General features: G+C 39.7%; 1 protein-coding gene across 2 annotated transcripts in view; it reads right to left on the bottom strand.

Moving 5' to 3' along the window:
- ST8SIA1 (ST8 alpha-N-acetyl-neuraminide alpha-2,8-sialyltransferase 1) overlaps positions 1 to 21,523 on the bottom strand; it is a 111,066-nt gene that overhangs the window by 77,205 nt on the left and 12,338 nt on the right. For both annotated transcript variants that reach the window (XM_079304095.1, XM_079304094.1), the window contains exon 2: positions 8,353 to 8,497. In XM_079304095.1, the coding sequence (XP_079160221.1) occupies positions 8,353 to 8,454 (102 nt within the window). In that variant the 5' untranslated portion in view covers positions 8,455 to 8,497. The remainder of the gene's footprint in view (positions 1 to 8,352; positions 8,498 to 21,523) is intronic.

Here is a 21,523-nt window from a genome sequence, read left to right on the forward strand (position 1 = left end):
CTCATTACATGTACAGCTGGGATTACACTCCCCCCTGAGCAAGAAGACATAAGGGAATCTCTTGAAAGTCACTATATAATCTTCCTACAAGATCGGTAACTTTGTTACTCCTTCTTAACAGCTTCAGCAGTGGCATAACCTTCCCTGACTTTGTCCAAGCCTGCAGACTCCACTCCATCTGTGTTTAGGAATATGTGGGAGAAGAGCGGGACTGCATCTCTGCTACACAATAAATACCTTCTGAACATAATCTGGTATCCTGCTATATTCCAGTAAAATTTACATAAACCATATTAAGGACCAAATAATAACAACACAGAAAAACAGAAGTATGTAGCATTCCATAAATTCCTACTCACTCTTCTGCTGCCAGGTGGTAAGAACCGGGTACGAAACGGACTCAAACCTAAGCCTCAAACAAGCCAGTAGAGGTACTAAGCCTATTTTAAGTATCTTACAAAAAAAGCCAACTACCACAGAGAGAAGATTAATGTAATGTGCTGATCATTGAATAATTCAAACATATAGTCAAATATACAGTAAAACATCTTTAAACTGAACAAGAAAAATTTTAATAACAAAATTCATAAATAAAATGAAAGGATATAAGCCTATAAAGAATAAAGCTTTCTCAAGAATCAGAGGTTTCACTGCACCTGTGGGAGTCTTTGTATATAAACAAACAAGTTCACTGCAAGAAAAACCTCTGCAATCTCCTTTTAGTATCTTATCAGTCATATAAAACTACAATAAAACAAACAAAGTAAACCTAACTGTGTTGCCTTTGGGCAGACTAGAACCACCTTTATTTCTATTCTGACACCCCCAGCCAGGCAGCTCATATGCCCTGAAGTCACTTACAGCCACCACAAGTTTTATGTCTGGTAGCTTCTCATCTATGCCCACTTCCTTTGATTATTTTTTTGCTTGCTCTTGCTTCTAAAGCAGCAAGTTTTTATCACCATAAAACAGATGAACATTGACAAAAAGGTCCATAAAATTCCCAGGACCTCTCTGTCCCTTTTTGCTTGCGGTTCCCACCTCCTGTTTGAGTTCAGCCTTTTAGGTCTGTACTTTGCAAACCCACAGCAGAACGTTTGTAGTTGTGACCTGTAGGTAAAGATGATACTTCAGGAAGGACATTTCAGTTGTGCAGCCAATGAACAGAAACATGAGCTCTTGTGTTACCTAGGAAAGAGAGTGATGGATGCTCAGTCACTTTGGATTTGAAACACAAAGGCTGAGTAAGGACATCTTCTCTCTGCCTGTTGTGGGCCAAACTGACACCTGGCAGCCAGATCCAGTCCTTCCCTTTCTCTCTGTTACATTTGGAAAGGTCAGCATCTCTTTATGTGTTTGCACCCTCTGAGACAAAGCCCATTCAGCATCTGCATTATTGCAGATAAAACCCACAAAAATCAGGCTCATCCAAGACAGCCTGGATGAGCTGCTTGGCTGGATACATTCAGCAAGCCCAGGTTGACCAAAGCCACATCAACAGGGGACAGAAAGCAACTCCTTGGTCTCACTCAACTCACTTAAAAAAATCCTTAACAAACTAAACACATTCCAGCTCAAATTGTTTAGCATTAATTCGATTTTCACCATCAGGTATGTTTGCATTTTGTTTCTACGGAGCAGTTTCAGAAACACTGTGGCTCTTGCTTAATGGACCAGCCAGAGTAGAGGATGCTCTATTAGAGCTTTCCTAACACACCACACAAACTGTCCAATTACACAGCTCTTAATTATGCAGGATGGAACCATAGTAAAGGTAAGGGTTTCTCTTAACTAAATATTAAGCCACATTTTTGTTTTGATCACCCTGATGACAATGGCTAGAAATTATCCACGAATGAAGGTGATGTTGTAAATTTTAGCTTTCATATTTTCCAGATTCCATACTGCATTAGTATATAACTCTGAACTTCACATTGAGTGTTTGCAAGTTCTCCTCACAGTTTAGGCAGACAAAAACAATCCTTTGCCAGCCCAAAAATCAAGGACACCATTGCAGCTTCAGGCCAAAAAAAGTGCAAACACCACCAAATTGAGGAAAGCAAACTGAGAGGATGGGTCTTCATAACCTGAAGCTGTAATTGGAAAATTAACCCCAATATGTAAATAGCTCAAAACTTACAGAAGTGTGAAAACTCGTGACTGGTCATCCATCTTGGGTGTAGCCATGGCCAGGCTCTTGTACTGCCCATGGTGCATCCCTTGAAGACCTTTTTAATAAATACCTACTTTAACACTGTCAAGCCTCTGTTCTAGGTAGCCTCTCAAGGCATCAAAGTGAAGACTCATGCTCCAAAAGAGCACAGTTTGTCAGGTCTCTACAGACAGTATTCATCTTCCAATTTATGAAAAGTACTGTGTGACACAATTGCTTGAATAATAAAAAATACATTACTTGCTTTCCACAGCTTTTATTAAATAATATTTAAATACCTCTTCACCTTTTAGTATACAATGTTTTTCACTTTTCCAATAACTAATGTTTATCACACTTTCATTTTTAGTCAATACATGCAGCCCCAATCAAGAACAGAGTTTGCATATTAAAGTAGACAAAGGAAAACAAATTAAGGAAGAAAAAAAAAAAAAAGGACCAAAAGGGAAAGCACCGAGAAATTTCCCAAATCCTAACTAAATACAACTCAAAGGCAGACAAGAAGGTACTATTCAGACAGCAGAATTAGTGGAAGTAGAAATAAAAGCTTCTTAATAGAATGTCTGCAGACTTAGAATATCCAAGACATCTAGAAAAAAACCACCATAAATGACAGGCAATATTCCACTGTATTTCTCCAAGCAGTTATTCATTACAGAGCATTACTGAGAAGAGAGTACTCTGCTAGCAAAAATTTACCAGAGCACATCCAAAATCAACAGCAAGGGCAGTAATTCCTGCCTCCTGGCAACACTGCAGCCCATCCATCAGATCCTAACCCACATTGCTTTGGGCGGTTTCCCATTTTACACACAATTTTTGGATCACCTGGTCTAAAAATCAATCCAACACAACAGAGCAATTGCCCTAAGGAAGTTAACATTGTCCTCTTAAAGGGGTTGACCTTCTTTACACAGCTTTAGCTTCACATTCCACCCTGGATATGCACAGCAGCTGGATCCCATCTAATCTTTCCCAGAAGCCGCTGCTCCTACACCTCACCTTTTGCTAGAACCAAAGTGCCATTTCCTTCCTCAGGATGTTGTTCCTGTTATTCTCAGCGTGCAGTTAAAGAAAAAGCTTGCAGACTCTACACCAAACTCCCAACCTGATTTTTTTTTCCTGAAATAATTACAAATTATTCTACTTGCTGAAGGCTATAAACTGTAAGAGCAGGGAATTTGCTTTGAAACAGCACCAGCAGGATGACACAAAATCTCTGGCTAAATGAAAGATGTTGTGAGCAGCCAAGAAATACCAAATAAGCTCCCAAAATTTAACAGGTACCCTGAACAGAAAGCACAAATCACACAGCACAATCATCAAATAATTCACTGTTACCCAATACTCTACTCAAAAACTTCAGAAAATGTCAGACAATGTCTCCATTTTCAATTTACAATTCGAGCGACTTTCCCCCTGCCTTTATACTAATGGCAGGAATTTAAACTTCAAACAAACATTTATATTATATGTGTGATTTGGAAAATATAATCTTTCTCCTGATCACAAAGTATCCAGAAACAGATGCCATACTTCCCAATTTCGTTTTTGTGGCAGGCGGTTATTTCCTTTGGATTTCTCTAACATCATTTGTGATGGGCACTCTTGTAACTGACAGCATCTGCAAGTGAAACTTTACAAGGGATTTGAGCAGCTGAGGAACTGTATTTTAGTAATTCAAAATTATTTACTGGTATTAAAAAAGTGTCTAACTGCTTCAAGATAAATACAATAAAGCTATATTTTTTTTTCAATTAATAATTTTATTTTGCCAGATTGAAAAGCTGAAGTTTAGCATTTTAAATGTCTTTTGAACTGTATTCATTCCTCTACCCTCTAAAATATTACATGGCAGAGTGAAAAGTTACATTTGATTTAACTGGGGTTTTTAACCTCTTGGAGGATGAAGAAGGATGACCTCAGAAATTTGCCTCAGTTCCTTCTTGCTATAGACTTTTGCCAACAAGCACTAAATAACAGATATTTACACAAAACAAACTATTGGGGCAAACAGTTTGTTCCTCTCTAATACTAAAGATAGTTTCAAAAACAAATTTCACACAAAGGAAAAAAAGACAGCAAGGAGTGAAAAATTATTAAAAAAAAAAAATTTCAAACTGAGGCTTGATGCATTCTCTACGTCCAAAGCAGTTTTGGGTTACATTCTAGTCACTCATGTGGTTACATCCCGATTACTCAGAGCAGCTAAAAATGACTGCAGGAATATATGGAAGCCTGGTTTTTCCCATCCCAGTCAGGTGGTGCAGGATGGGAAATGCCAGCCATGCCTGATGTCGCATCTCAGTGCAATGCTGCAGGACCAGAGCTGATGGCTGAACGTCCAGACTGTGGGAAGTGTGTGTCTCTGTCTCATCAGGGACAGCACTCCTGGGCACTCACCAACAAACAGTTCTGTGCTCTGTTTAACAGAGGTCCACAATGGTGACAAGATACATTTACAAGTTGCCCATGACCTTTGGTGGCCAGTCTGACTCCTCCTGACTGCTGAGTATTGACCAGGCTCTCCACAGGAGGGGAAAGATGGTGCAGTCAGTGCAATATCTCATTTCTGCTTCCAAAAATTTTAATTCTCAAAATCAAGTGGTAAAATAACACAGAGGGATAGACTAAGAGGAGTTGCTTTCAGTATCTGGAATTACTGATTCATGCAAAACTCTGCAAACATCAAATTTTCTCCTTATAAAATGAAATGGAGCACTAAATGACTGTTTCGACATAAAAGCTTTTCCCTATTACAAATTTCTCTCTTGGTGGGTCAGAAACTTGAAAAAAATAAAAGGAGTAATATAATCACTCAAAGTCTGAAGAAAAAAGAGGCAGCCACAGAGCTGATAAAAAAAACCCAACAGCAGAAGTACTACATTAAAAAAAGGTTAAAAAGAAATTTCATAACACCACCAAAATCTTTCAACCTTTTCACTTCAAAGAAAAATTGAGAAACTAGTGAACTGATACTAAATTTATATTTTCATGAAATAGCATTTTTAGTGGAAAAGCACTCTGTCAGAAAATGTTGACCCAGCTGTAAGAAGTTTATCTACAGACAGCTCAGAAGAAAAACTATTCTATTTCATATTGCTCACATTCAGAAATAAGTAACTTTTTACATGCTAATTTTGGACATATTTATTTTTGTATAACATTAAATACAGCAAGTTCCTTATTTAGTTTTGAGTTACATTATCCTCTAAGTTAGTCACTGGTTCAGGACTGATAAATCTTCTGCAATCACCAAACTGCTCAAGCCCAACAATGTGGATGGAGTAATTTCTATTTATTCCAGAGGAAATATTTTTTTATTATATCAACACAGCTGGGGCCCTTTACATTCCTGTTACATCCCCTTGGCACTTCAGAGTATTAACCATATTTTGTGAATTGTTTTAAGCTTTAGGATACTTTTGAAAGGAATATTCATCTTCAGGAAAATTACTTGCAAGCTAATAGCAGACACCATTCTTCAAAGGAGAAGCCTGAAAAATTTAGGCAAGTACTTCTCTTGAAGCAAAGAGAGATGCAGAAAAATGTATTAAAAAAATTACTGCAAATAAATCCTCCTTAGCTTCTAAGTCTTCCAGGATTTCGTTTAATAAAGGCCTACAAAATTCCTCTGGGCAAAATGCATAGAAATAAAACACATCAAATCAGAGGCAGTGGTACTTGCCAGGAAAGAAGGAGCAGTAGCACTTGTCTGAAACAAACTGCCTATCACCTCATTAAAGGGATAGCAGTTCTGGGTTGGAACATTCCAGGCTGGAACATGATGAAAATTCCCCTTTTCCAGCACCAACCCTCCAGCAGTACCTACCCACCCTTTTTGCAGCCTGACAAGCCTAAGAACACTGAAGTCCCAGTGAAACACGGGATTTAAGGGTTAAATAGAATGAAGAGTAGAACATATGGTATCAGTTACTGTGTGCTTATAAGGAAAGGAATGCACGATAAGAGCCCCCTGATTTATAGATTTTGCTGGGCTTGCAAAAATGAAGGGGGTCCCTCTTCGTAAAAGTGCAGAGTCTGCAAAATATCACAACCGAGAGACTACAGCGCATGCGTAGAAAGACAAGGTGAGAAGTTCAACAGCGAGGAAGATTGCTGTTCTTCATCATTTCCAGCCCACCGACTCATCTAGAGACCACCGACCCAATAAACTACGCAGCCGCAATGAATATGCAGCTAATTTGCATACAGAGCGGGGAACAGGCGGGGCAGATAATCAATATGTTAGGCGATTTAGAATATGCGTGAACTTCCTAGATAAACAGAAGATTAGAAATCATGTAAGGTACGCAGGATTTGGGAAGATGCTCTCCTCCTGCGTCCAGCGCTGAATAAAATACGTACCTACTCCACAACTTTATAAGTTGTGAAGTTTATTTCCGTGCTTCACCAGCTGCTTAGCTCATGCTGTCCCCCAGGAGCTTCTCTCTTCTGGCCTACCCAGATATTTACTCTTGATCTGGCCAGCTGACAAACTTTAAGGACAGGTGTTAGGATCCTGGGAACCAGTGGAGTTGCAAAGACTATTATTTCTCTCTAACCTCTACAAAGGAACCCATCCAGTAAGCAGCTCTGTGCTGTAAAAGGAGGTAGGACACCACTGTGGCCAAGCAGAGTGCTAGGTTTTAATCCAAAAAAAACCCCAAATTTGAAATTCCAAATCCATCACAAAACAGTGACCTTCCTCTGCCAGCCCAGGTGGGGCTTTCCTGAAACCTTGGAAAGGACACACACTTTGAACACACTGCCATTATCTTTGTGGTAGAAAGTTCACAGCTCTGCCAAGGATGCTGGTTTTCTTCAATATAGGAGCAACAAATCACACTAACCATCATAAACAAAACTTACAGCCACTTCTCTGCAACACATCAAAAACTTTCTATCAGGCTCCAGAAGTTCAGTCCAGCTAGGAAACCCCTTCCCTGCTATACTGCAGGAAAAATCCACTTGCCAGGCAGGTTTCAGCATCTACTTGTTTGCTGAGCTTTTTGGGACACAAAAGCTAGGAGCAGGCTGAGGGAGGCAGAGATCCATCATCCAGCTCATGCCAACAAGGACAAATGACAAGGTAGAGGACCTGGCATCCTGAGCAAGACACAGCTGTAACAGAGCTCCTCCGGATCATGTCAACATAGACAGCAGCTGCATCCATCTCCTCTCCCACACAGGGCAGCTTTCCCTCACTCCTTCTCCATTAAAATAAACTCACTCAAAGTAGTAACTCTGGGGTTTTTTAGATCTAAAAGCTACTCTAAAAAAAAAAAAAAAAAAACAAACCTGAAACTTCTTTGATGCTTTATTTGCAGGACGAAGTTAACAAGTAAGAACTCTGCTATGCATTTAACTGAAACAGCAACAAATAAGAAGCCCTGTGTGAATGACTCAACACTGAGTGGCTGAATAAATGCCTATATCTTGAATTTGACAGATTAAAGAAGCAGATAAATCAATTAATACAGCCAGAAGTTTGGCTTTCTTTAAGTGTGTAGCCACATAAAATACTCGTACTCAATATAACAAATTCACTATTTAGTATCAGTTCCTGCATTAATTAAAAATACAAGAAACAGCCTAGATCAGTATTACAAATTGTCAGCTCTCAAAACCCCTGCACTTAATCATGCACCTTTAATAGATATTAACAACCAATCGCTTCCAACATTCAAAAAGACAGCAAGAATCAACGAAGTCAAGCTGCTGCTTCTCTTACTGGGCCTTATGTCGTTTGCCATCAATAAACTTCCTTAACTCGGAAGTAACTTGGGACACCTCCACACAAAGCACTATCTCAGCTTGACTACACAGATCTGAACAAAAGGAATTAATAAACAGGTGAAGGATTAGGCTCACAGTCACTGTGATCCCTGACTAAAATGCAGAAATCGCTCTCTTAAAATAGCCAGAACCAAACATTTTACAAGACAGGTGACCCAATTTCATCCCTTGTGTACATCCCAAAAAACAGCCAGGGAAGTATTAACATTCATACAACCAAAATTTTCAGGATGTGGAAGTAAAAAAGCAGTTTTGTTGTTTGGTATTGAAAAATGAAGATACAATTTCTTGATGACCCTTCAGCCTATTTATATTCATTTGTATAATGTTATCATTTAGTATTTTAATACTTAAAGTGAAAATGAAACATGGTTACTGACCTGTGGTAAGAGAGAGTAAGTCGCATTGTCAATTGTGACAGAATATAAAAATTCCCCGTCAAACCAGAGGTTCTTTCCCATAGGGGAATTCATCTTTGTCATAGCAAAGAGTTGCCCAGGGTCACAGCATTCTTCCAGCAGTTTCCTAGAGAAGGGAACAAAAGAGTAATTGGTATTAACTGGAGACTTGTCACACTTTCATTAATCATCACCCCCCAAATCCGTGTTCCTGCTATACTCAGGTGCTCCACAGCCACACTTCCCAGCCAGCAGATGAATCATAGGACTCTTTTTTATTTACAGAAGAGCCAGAAAACCTGCTGTTATTTCAGAAAATCATAGAAATAGACAGGAAAAAATATAGATCTCATTTTTCATTCAGACTGACACATAAACAAAACCAAGATTCAACAAAAGAAACTGCATCCTATACAGCCCGTTTTAATAGACAAAAAACTGGTCTCCAACACATACAGAAATCAGATACGTTCCTTAGAAAATTTAATCTCAGGTACATAAATATTCAGTACCAAACATTATTTATGAAGACCAGTCCTCCTAAAATCCCACAGTTACAAACTTATGTATGGAAATTTTGGCACCTCTCTTCAATTACTGAATGTCCTTGTGCTACATTCCTAGCAGTATTAGAGCCTGCTTCCTAACTGAAGGGCAGCTTGAGTCATCCCAGTATGATGGATATATATATAGAATGACTAAACTTGTTAGTACCCTGCTGAAACTCCATATCCCCTTACTGCGTCGTTTCCCAAAAATACTATTCAGCCTGAGTAGAAATTTGAGCTGGTGAGGTGGTTGAAGGTTATCCTGAAAATTCTGTACCACAGCAAATTCAGCAATTAAAATCCTAAAATACAGAATGATGAAAAGCTCTAAAGGTTCAGAACACCCTATCTTTCCAAAGCCTACACAGCACTAGGAAGGGTAACACTCACAGATGTATGTAAAACACACATTGCAGAATTCCACCATTTCAATAGAATATTATATTATCATATACATTCCTCATATATTTGAAAGGCAATCCCAAAGAGACTGGAACCATTTCCAGTGGCTGCACAGGAGCTGTAAGCAGAAAAACATCAATTATTCATTACTACTAAAATGCTTGATATAGCTGTTCTCCTCTGCAAAAGAGGAGATTGTATTCAAAACCATCAAGCTATTCACAGAAATTTGAATTTTACCATTTTTTAAAGTTTTACTGCTATTCTTCATATCTAAAATCTGGTATTTGAAAAAACATTATTTTTTCCTATCAAAAACTGATTTTGCCAAAAGTTCGTAATTCTCTGCAAATACATGAGTATTATTTTTCAGACACACCTCAACTGAAGTAACAATAAGTTCCCAGCAACAACTTCTCTAAGAATGTGGTCAAGTCCACAAGGCTGGAGATCTTCAAGACACAACAGGACAAGCTGTTGCACATTCTCATCTCTCCCGCAAAAGACTGGAATAAGTGATCATCTGAGGCCCCTTCCCACCTTGGTTGGTCTGCAGTTCTGGAACTGTTGCAGAGCTGGTTTATCTCCCTCTGAACAGGACACAGCAATATGTCAGCCAGAGCTGCCATTCCCATTCCAAGAACATACATGGCTTTATTTACAACCATCAAGGAAAGGCTTCACATCACCCTCCTGCTGACCCTCAAATAATGCCTTCAATATAGATGAGATGTATATCCCTACTCTTTCCTATCCCCTAAAACTTCTTTCAGTTCTCACTGAATCCTTCATTAATAAACCTATTACGAAAAGCACAGGGGTCTCCTGGAAGCTCCACAAATAGGCAGGCCACTCATTCAAGTATGAAGTTGTGTGTATGAACACAAAAATCCTGTGCACTTGTGTGTGTTGTCAGAAAAGAATAATTATTAGAAGTGTCACTTTCTGATCCAAATCTCAAAGTTACCAAGCAAGAAAAGCTTCATAGGAAAATGTCAGCAAATGCCACTGAACAAGGGCACTTATTCAATCATTGCAAAAAATGTTAACGAGACATTGTTTCACTACAGTATGACTTTAATGGAGCATTAAAATAATGACTGAGGCTCACATCCAGGTTTGAGATAAAAATAATTTATGAAATGAATTGCTTTAATCAGACTCTGCTCAGCTGCCTGGATTTAGGTGGCATCACGCTAACCTTGATCTAATAATGACTGCAAAACAGAGCCAGCATGGCAGCTCCCATTCACCTCAACTTTCCTTGTTTTGCTTTGGGATCAAATGAAACTGAAGGCCCAGGAAAAAAAAAAAAAAAAAAAGTATCTAGCTTTGGAGTTTCAGTTGGTGTCAAGACAAAATCATCAGACCTTCGCTCACAACCAGGGTTTTGCAGAGCTGCTGGAATCCACAGCACAGGTGGTCACTTTTGGAAGGTTTGTACAGATCCATTTCTCTGCAATTTGTTAATTGCTTCCATCAACATTCCCCCAGCAGAGGCAGGAAGACCTACCAAGAGCCTTGTGGAGTCCTCAACTACATCAACACCTATTTCTCAGCATGCACATCCCCTACCGGAAATACTTCAGGGATTAAGATCAATAGTGGCTCTGAAACACATCTGGCTTGACACTCTCTTACAGTCTCAAAACCTAATAATGAAATTCTCCTCATTATGTCTTTGATGTAATATTTCCATAAAAATAACACATCCCCATGTTTTTGTAAGAAGTTTTGGTGGCAGGGGAGAAACCAAAATCACTGCTTAATAATATATTGTCTTTATTAACTCTCTTCGGAGTCTGGTTTTTGGCACTTCAGGTTGTTGGCTGATTTTTAAATTATTTCTCCTCCCTCCTTTAAGAGATTCCTAGAGGAGGCTGCTGACATTTCAACCTTCCCTAAGAAAAAGGTTGGAGTCTCCCAAATTTCTTGCTATGGACCAAGCTTTTACTTTTTCCATAATTCCTGTGACTATTCTCTCTTTTTCAAGATCCACCCCTAAATATTTCATTCTAAATAAAGCCTGAAAACAGTATTTCTAGGGTAGCTACCCCTTGACAACTACAGGGACAAAGTGACCTCTCATTACTCATGCATTCCATGCCATCCAAGAACAGACAAAAAGTCTAGGCTCATATCCCATCTCCCAGAATAGGCAGCAGCCAATGCCTGCAGCTGTAAGAGAGCCCTCTCAAACACCACATAATGGCTCTACTTGTAGCCATTTTTTGCTCCAAACTGGCAATCTGGGAATTTTATGGGCCTACAGAATTCTACAAAACCATTCAAAAACAGTAAAATCACTGGTTCTACTACTATTGGTGAGCTTGGAGCTGCAGTGGGCATTTGGTTTCTGAATATTCTGTGAAAACATTGTTGGGTTTGGGCACACAAATTTAATTCTCTTTCATAAAATTCTCTTTTACTAAAAAGCTCAATCTAATACTTGTAACTGAGGGATTAGCCTGAAGAATTCACTGAGACTTTGAGGTGTACATGGTGTTTAAAGCACCTTACCAGGCATACCACCACACTCAAGATTAAATTGAAAATTTTCTTCAGCACAACTGTTTGGGAATATGATCTTAAAACCTCCCTCCTAAGATCACCTGGACAAGTATCAAATTGTTGGAGAAGATGAAATGGTGAAACCTTACAAATATGAATATATAGATTCTGAGAGTGAGGTTGAATTGAAAGCCACTTTTCAGACACCAAGCCTCAGTTACTAAATAACTAGAAGACAATAGGATAGCTAGCTGAAAGTAATCCCCTCTTGATGAAACAATGATTCCTACTGGAAGCAGGTCCAAAGGGCAAGAGAAGATCTTGATAGAGTCCAAAGGGTAGTTTCTAGAGTTTAAATTATAACACACTATGCTAATATAAAGATTTTTATAGGCTGTATGTAAATGTTATAGAATTTGTATCCTGTATTAGACTGGCTAGTAGAATTTAGAATATTCATCATAGAAGATTTATTGTACTTAAACGGGAAATCACTCTCTTGCCTTCTTCCTCTCTTCCTCCTCGCTTGCCTGGTTGCTTTCTCTCTCTCTCTCTTTCCCCTGTCCTGCTCCGAGCTGCTGCTGGCGGCTCTAAGCAGGACTTACTACACCCACACCCTCACAACAAAATTGTAACTATAACAGACAGCCTTTGAGGAGCTCCTGAGTTTGTCCTGGAAAAAACCATCCACCACGACACAGAGAATCTCACAGCATGGCACCCATGACACAGAGAATCTCACACCAAATGAATAAGAGAATGGCCAGTGAAAATGCCCTTGATATCCACAAAAGCATACCAAACTGGGATTTTGGGACAACAGTCAACAGGTAAAATTAACTGCCAAATAAATCTAAATCCAGAATACACTGCTGTGCCTAGGTTCACTTCTGAAAATATCCAGTTACCCAAGCTTGCAGAATAGGTCTAAATGCAATGAAAAAGAAATACGAAAAGAGTGGATACCACAGAGTAGGACAGAGATAATCTGATTTACTCCCCAGTCAAGATCTCTGCAATATGGTAAGATTTTATGAAGACTAAAGTCATGACCATTTTCCTCCTCATGTTTATTATTATAATGTTTCTTGATGTGAAACTTTTGGCCTATTTCAATGCCACCTGCAGCAATTTCTGGTGTCTGGACTTCATAAGGATCACGTATTGTTTCCCCAACCTTCTCAAGAGAAGAAAGTTATCAGGACAACAAAAAGGTTGCAGTCAATAAATCATGCCTGGTACAGCACCCTGCATGGAAGAAAAGAGGTTGCGCTGCAGAGACCACAGAATAAGAACAATTCTGAAAACCACCTTCATTAGTTCAGCAACAGAGCTGCTGTGAGTTCTTAAAGTAAGAATTTAAACTATAAATTAATGATAATTTGCTACAAATTGCCAAATTAATAGTTGAGGAGGAAACTATGAAATCAAGAACTTGCACCTTTTCTGCTTCATCAGTATCTTTTTAGAATTTTCTTCCAGACTTTTTTCAGATGCCCTGAGGGAAACAAAGTATTTTATTTAACCTGAGAATCTAGTTTTCACTACCTACTTTGATTTATCCAGAGAATATTTGGGTTTTTATTACCTATTTTAAAATCACTGATCTGCTGCCACCCATGCAGTAGAGTTCCCAGTTCTGTTTCCAGATTGCAAAAGAAATATAAAACGGTTTTTTCATCCTGTGGGATGATATGGCTACCCTATCCTTGCTGCCTTGGCCTTGAACAAACAAACCCTGCTGCATTCTAGAAGGTAAAATCTGAGCTGTCATTCATCAAAGCACCTCATCCCTAGTCTCTGACTGATTTTGTTTAACTTTTTTTTTTTCCATGTACAAGTGATACATTTTTCTTCCAGACACATTCAAAGTGTCAGAGAAAACGGGAGATTTGATTTTGATTGTACATTTAGTCGCATTTAGATTGAAGAAATACAGATGAGGCTAAAATTTGCTAGGGACTACTGTTTTGATTGAACAATGTTTGTGAACTAGAAGAAACCAGGATATAAAGCTGAGAGAATTGGGATTTTTAAGCCTGGAGAAAAGAAGCTTTGGGGTGACCTAATTATAGCCTTCTGTTGCCTGAAGAGAGGTGGGAATGATGAAGATAGACTATTTCCAAGGGCCTGGAGTGACAGGACAAGGGGGAATGGCTTCAAACTGACAGGTTTAGATTGGATATCAGGAAGAATTTGTTCCCTGTGAGAGTGGAGATGCCCTGGCATCCCTGCAAGTGTCCAAGGCCAGGTTGCATGGCCTTCTGAGCAACCTGGGATAGTGCCAGGGGAGTAGAATGAGATAATCTTTAAGGTTTGTTTCAAACCAGGTCATTCCATGATTCTGCAACTGAGTGAATAAACACCTACCAGATCACCTGACAAGCTTTTAGTCTATCTTTCCTCCTGTCATTTTTTTTTTACTTAAATATGGATCAGCTTTGATCTGAAAAGCTACTGCAACACAGAATTGCTCACTTCCTTTCAGAGAAACACATTTTGATTCATGCAAACTTGTCTCAAATTCCTATGCTCAAACCCTGCTTGCAAGCTTTGAAATACAAATTATATATGAATTACAGAGTATGAATTCTAGGACTTGGTCAGATGAAAGTTTTCTAAGACTCTCATACCAGAAGTATAAAAGAGCTGTATTATAAGGAAACCACCACAAACTGTGACTAGCAGTAGCAAAGATATCCAAATTATTCATGCAGTAAAATCTACTGGAATGCAGGATGTCTCTGAGCTATCTGTACTTTCCCAGCCATATCCAGGAGAGACAGCAGCACTGACTTGAAATCCCACCTGGGAACTGCAATGAACAGCTACATCACCCAGAGAAGTGAGGAACCTGATCATGAGCCCAAATGATGGTTTCTGGGTGGCAGACAGAAACTTCACACAATGCTAAAATCCAGCCTATGCTTTGCTAACACTGCCACCACCACCATTCCCTAATTACAACTGTGTCAGAGAAGACACAGGGTTCATCTCATTTACAGTATTGAAATGCAAACTGAGGTCACTTCAAGCCTTCCTCGTGGAGACCACACCTTTTAGGGTGGCCTTCATCTCAGACTAAACACCAACCTCCTCTCTAATGACCATAAAGGAACATCTACATTTGACAGCTTCATTCCAATCCATGAAGCCAGGTTTTCTGCTCCAGATCCTAGGAAGTCAATGAAGGCTTCTGCAGCAAAGGTGAGTTGTGAGAAAGGGATTGTAGCTCTTCTGCTTCTCTACAGCATCCCATGGAAGGATCCTGTTTGCCAGCAGCCCCATCTGATGGATTTTCATCTCTGCTTACACATCCTTCACAGTGTCAGGAAGATGAACTGGAATAGCTATACTGACAGGTGATATTGTCACAGAGAATTCAGAGGCAAAGGGGAGCAGGGCAGGGGAGGAGATTAACTGCCACATGTGCTAGCTCCACCTGGCAGGAGGAGAGCAGTTTTCACAGATATGAGGTGAAATTAATGAACACCTGTCTTGCAAAACAGCAAAACCATCAACTGAGACATGAAGTTACACTACACGAGTTGCTGCTGCAGGAGGGAATAGTTATTCTCATCACTTCCCTCCTGTCTTCCAGTGGAATTGCTGCTTGCTTTGTGCCATCACATACACACAAATATCTGGCCTCATCAAGGGCAAAGGGTAGCTGTTTTTGTTTTCAGGAGATTCACTAAAAATTAATTGAGCAGCTCCAATCTTACATTTAAGCTTGTGCTATCCAAAGTGTAGACAGGTCCCACCTGGATCTAAGCAGTCAATTATCACACCTCAGTGACTTCTCCAATTCAGATAAAAGCCCTCTAAGTAATGTTCCTTGCAAAAGTGCCCCTATCCAAAAAAGTCCATAGAGTGCTTTTCACTAATTTGATCAATTCACTCACGCCCCTTGATAGAAGGAAAATGAGACAGAAAGAAAAAAAAAAAATCCTTCATTACACAGGTTTCCTAAAAGCTGAGGCAACAGAAATAAAGAGGAAAGGAATACTCTCGCACTTGCCACTCCAGGCGGTTTTTGATGCAAAAACTGTAGGTGACCCAGCAGCCATGGCCTATACATGTGACAGACACAAGAATATGTGAAAGTATCACAGGAAAAGGCATGAAAAAAACCAATATATTTTCAAAGGCATATGAAGGTGCACATCTGAATAGAAGTTTCAACCCATCAAAGGTGAATGAATAAATCTGAAAGAACAGACTGAAGGAAGCCCAGTTTTGAAGAGAAACTTGCTCCTTTCATTTCTCAGAAACTGCTTCCCACATCTCATAACTATCAATTGTTTAGGAGGTGGATTGAGTTTTACCTGGTTGGGAAGCATCCATCTGATGCCTACCAGCCAGCAGGATGAGCTAATCAGCCAAATAGGAAGCCAAACAAAATAGGAAACCTTGGGCTTGACCTCTCTCTTTTCTCCAGTTTTTCATTAAACTGACAGTGAGTTTCTACTGTCTGTAAGCATTCTATTATTCCATTTAATTTGGATGAAATCTGCCAGTGAGAGAAATTTCTTAGAGTGGATTATGATTTGAGATTCCAGTTACATCACATTTCCTACAGACTGAAAAAGGAAAAATAATCCATAAATGCCAAATAATGCCTTGCTTTAGCTTCCTTGAAATGGACACTGACAAAACAGTGTGCTCTTTGTTGCTTCTGTACACCCAGAATTATACACCAGTTAAGCTGTAATAGTCTGATTTTGGATGAAAGCCAGGATTTAATGCATCACCGAGCACTGACAGTCACTTACAACCCTAGCTGCTTCAGCCACCACCATCACTTCTGTAAACAGCAGACCATCGGTTGGCCGAGGATCCAGAAATATTTCTGAACTGAGTTCAGTGGTCCTTCTGTGTGCTGACAGATGGCTTCTAACAGATAAACAAGAATGGCAAAATTATCACAGATTAAAACAGAGCCATTTATCTGAAACACACCTTCAATTTGCAATTCCTCTGTTTGCAGGTAAAAGCTTAATTTTAGAGATGTTGCTAATGTGTTTTAAACCTGGCCCAAGTGCTAGGTGCTATAGAATCAGCTTTACTGATGCAAACACTTTGCTAAAGGCATTAAGTAGATTAAAATAAAGACATATACAAATTAGAATCTCTTTTCATTAGAAATTCCAATTCCTAGATTTTTTAAGTCTCTTTTGCTGAAGCTAATGAAAAAAAGTTAAATGGTAGTCATCTTGCACTCATATTGAACTCCATTATAGTGTAATTCTTTTACCTCTTCACAGACTTACTGAAATAAGATCTCACCAGCTCTGGGTTGAAATGAGTCTGTTCTTACAGGGAAGATCAGCTGAGATGCTCTCACAAATCCCCTTCAGACACCAGTTCCAAGAACAAGAGGCCATATGCCCTGCTTGTCTTCACACCTTTCTCTCTTGTAGGCCCAGTGAAACCCAAAAATCAAGTTTATTGATGATCATCAGGGACTCTGTTTACGATGAAATAAAAGTGGAAGCCAATGCTGGATCACAGAATTTCTTTTTGCTACTCTCCTACTTCCATTCCCAGTGGCTGAGTGACAGCTGTGGTGATCAATTGTATCAATTGATTTGAGATGGTCAAAGCTCCATTTTGCAGCAGCAAATCACTCTGGAAGGTGATTTTTTTTCTTGTCTTTCTGAACATATCACAGTAACAAACACTGCTAGCACCACATTAGAAAGGACAAAATACAGATGCAGAAGTAGCCTTTTGCTATTTGGTCTCAACAAGGCTGCCAACTTACTAACAACTCTGTAAAATGCCTCTTGTGATTGCTTAAAGCATTCTCAAACCTCCTCTCTATCTAACAGTCACTATGGCAAAGAAACCTCAGGAGTCTCTAACAGGAGGTGGGAAACAGCCCAGAAGATATTTCCTGAGTTTCCTCCCACATCATCTCATTTCTGAGTCACTCCACTCCTTCACTGGCAATCTAACCAGAGACAAGTCTCTCTGGACAGAGTCACAGCACCAATCCACTACTCACCACAAACATCCACTTGGAATTCAGGGTGTATGAAACACAGGGAATTCCCTGGGTCAGACTTACGCAGTGGGGACCTAAGCACTCCTTGTTTCATCTAAAACCTGTAATCTGCATTTCTATTTTTTAACAGCTGCTTCCAAAGGACATGCAGAGGCTCATCATCTGAGCTGTTCCAGACCCTAAAAAGAGCTGGCAGAACTTCCCCCAACCCACAAGAATTTTCCAATGTAATCAAGGAACATAAACCTGGCTTCCACTACAAATATTCACATGGCGCTGAAAACAGTGTTTCCAAAACTCACTTCCAAAGCTTCCAGAAGTTCACAGGCACCACTACAGCTTGTCCAGGTGCTGAAACAGTCCTTATAGATTATATAACCCAAACAGCTCCAGCCATCAAAGTCATCATATATTCACAACTTCCATCCCATTGCATGCCGCTTTGCCATTATCATTTAGGAAATTGTATTTGGCAGCACTCAGTACAAACGGAGCTTCACAACATGCCACAATGTTTATGGTTCTGGGGTGGGGAGGTTTCCTGTGCAGGCACAGAAGAAGAAGCAGAAGTAGAAAACAGAGAGCAGGCAGTGAAAAAGAAGTGAGGACAGACAGGAAGCATGTTTGAGTCTATACTAATCTAAGCAGTTTGCTGTGCTATGCTCTGTGCTGCTGGGAATAAATCAGGAATGCACAAACCCTGTTACCCAGAGCAATCAAACAGCTTCCTAGGGGATAAACATGATTTATGTACTAAGCTCTTATAGGCCTGAAGCCCTGGCAGAAAATGTAATTTATCCAACTTTTCCCTCTGCCCAATCTGGTGGCCTTTAACAAGCTAACACTCCATGTGAGATTAGAATTCTTAAAAGCCTGTCAAACACAAACCACAGGCATTATTACATGCTATGACTCCCACCCACCTTGCCAAGATGTTTTCTTTTCCATCCACATCTCCTGCCTCTGCCATCTGACAGACATGCCCCCAGCTATACAATCGCATCTCCTCTGCACAGCCATGAGTGGGTGGGTCTGGGAAACCCTGGGCTTCCGAGTGCTGCAGAACAGGTACAGGAAATGTTCCTGGCAGAAATCAAGTCTGGAATTTTACTTTCACCTCTTCTTTCTGAGTTTCCCATCCTTTAAGACTTCTTTATTCTGTGAGAACCCAGTTACAAGATCCATTAGAGTAAAGGTAGTAAACAGGAGACCAGTTGCTGTTTTGGGAGCTGCCTAGCATACTACAACAAAGCAAAACGCACCACGTTGAAACCCTGCAAGAGTTTTATATACTGCACCACTATGAAATTCTAAATAAAAGTCAAGTCTGAAGAGTTTGACATATACAGCCACACATCACGGGAAACTATTCTGGGTTGAAGTACTGTCGAATTCCTAAGTTTAATTAGCTGCCATGCTCCATTTTTCACAGACTACCCATAATCCAAAGAAATCTATATATTAAAAATACTTGAGCTGGGTTCTGAAAAGATCTGAGGATGGAATTTATAAACCAGCTCTTTCAAACAAGACAAGACATTAAACTCACAGACATGCAGGCTCTCAGGCTCATGTATCCAACCTGAGTATACTTTTACCCAGGAATCTGCATCTCTATTCCCAAAGAATGAGGCACAGTGCTGGGAACAGAAACCTCCTTTAAAATAGTCAAGGAAATCCCTGGATCACAAACTCTGGGTCCATTAGGAGACTTGTATACATCTCCCTGACACACACAAGAAGGACAACACAGAGTGATGCAAGCAACCTGAGAGATTTCTGGAATGTGTCAGGGATAAATTTTGGTACAGGTATTGATGAATCTGCTTACAGCTGGATCTACCATTCACTAATAAGAAAGCCCTGATTTGGGATATATAACCAATAAAACCACTGGCCCATGAAACAATGCAATTCAGGATCCTGAGGGGAGTGAGTAAGGAAGGTGGCAGATTCTCTCATTTATTGATCCTGAACTCCTCAGTTTGGATTGGAAGTAGCTCATAATCCTTTGGGAACACTGTGGAAAACACATGCGAGAAACAAGAATCCCACAGTCTCCGGCCCCAAGCACCCAGGGCATTCTTTCTTTCTGACTGCTTTGTCCCCAGCTTCTTGGGGCAGCACTACACTTACTTCATAACAAAACTGACTGAATCTGTGGTTTTCCTTCCTGCTACTGTGTAAAAATAAAAAATGTGCCCTATCAGGCAAATAAATGTCAGCATCTTGACCTGCATGAGAAGACTCCCACGTTCATACCTACAGGATACGTACTACACAAAAGTTAACCCAACACACTTTTTCCTTTGACTAAGCCTCAGCTCCCAGGCCTGATACAGATGATTTGAGAGCATCCATCAACTGTGTAGTCCAACTGCTACCTTTTTAGGACTCAAATTCATCTTTCAAATTCACCTTACAGCTCAAGAATGCATGACACGTTACAGAGCTCTACTGAATCGTGGCCAATTGGTCTATGCTACTCATTTCAAGAAACTTAACCAGTGAATTATTTAGAAGAAAAAAAAAAAAAAAAAAAAAAAAAGGATCAGTTCAGAAGCAACAACTGAACAATTTTAGAGAGCAATAATTCAGTTTCTACAATAATCAAACTGCTTACTACAGAGCTGAAGATGAGCTATTTAGCTCTCAACAGCATGGTGACATTTTGTCTTCTAGTACAATGTCACAATATAAAAATCAACAAGATAAAAAAGCAAATTAGTATAAAAAGGGTGTATAAGCCAAAGAGGAAACACATTTCTTTTAAACTAATTAAGCAGCAATCTAAGAGTAAGACAAATATATTTAAGAACTAACCATTCCAAGAACACCTGCACTTCCTTAATTAAGCATAATGAAGGTTAAGATGGAATTGACTGCTTATGTAAGCACCAAGAACACAAAAGCTTGTTCTAAGTAACAACAGGTATTAAACTAACTTAGTGAAGGCTAAATGAAGTCTCAAAATGTTAGGAAACTGAGACATTTATTTATTTGGGAGATCATACTACTACTACTACATTTATTGCATAACTTTCTCTGCAGTGTTTGGTGCTAGGCCTTGACAGAGATAGGAAACTAAACCAATAGGACCTGATAGAGTAAGTAGTCCTGCTAGAGACTTCTTTGTGCAATAGAAGTCCATTATCAGCTGATTTATGCTGCACACATCTCACAAATCTCCTGGAAATCCCCACAGTATTCCTATAACTACTAGGAAGTAGGCATATTTGGGGCAGAAGCTACACAATGGAAATGCTGAAGAAGAGAGAGAAAGACAACATCCAAGACGCAGAATTTCACTGCTTTGCACCCTGCCTCCCACACAGAAAGATCACTCTGGAGAAGATGCTGGCATTTGACACCCAGAAGTATAGAAGCTCCATGTCTGCCCCAACAAATCCCTCACCTTCCCAGAGTTGCTCCAAAGCTTGGAACCAAAGTTGGCCAAGTGCACGGAGTTTTGAAGCAGCTGAATAACCCCAAAACAGTGAAGCTTGGAGTTCTTTCTAAATACACATTATGTATGCATCTATTTAATGCCAACAATGTGTATGATCCTACTAAACATACAGTGAGAAGTCATCTCATCAGAAATGCAATGGATGGCATCCAGACAGAACAAAGCATGCCTTTGTTTTAGCATCTCACCCCAAAACCATAGTAACCAACCCCT

This window comes from Erithacus rubecula (genome assembly GCF_903797595.1).
Source record: "Erithacus rubecula genome assembly, chromosome: 4".
Classification (NCBI taxonomy): Eukaryota; Metazoa; Chordata; class Aves; order Passeriformes; family Muscicapidae; genus Erithacus; species Erithacus rubecula.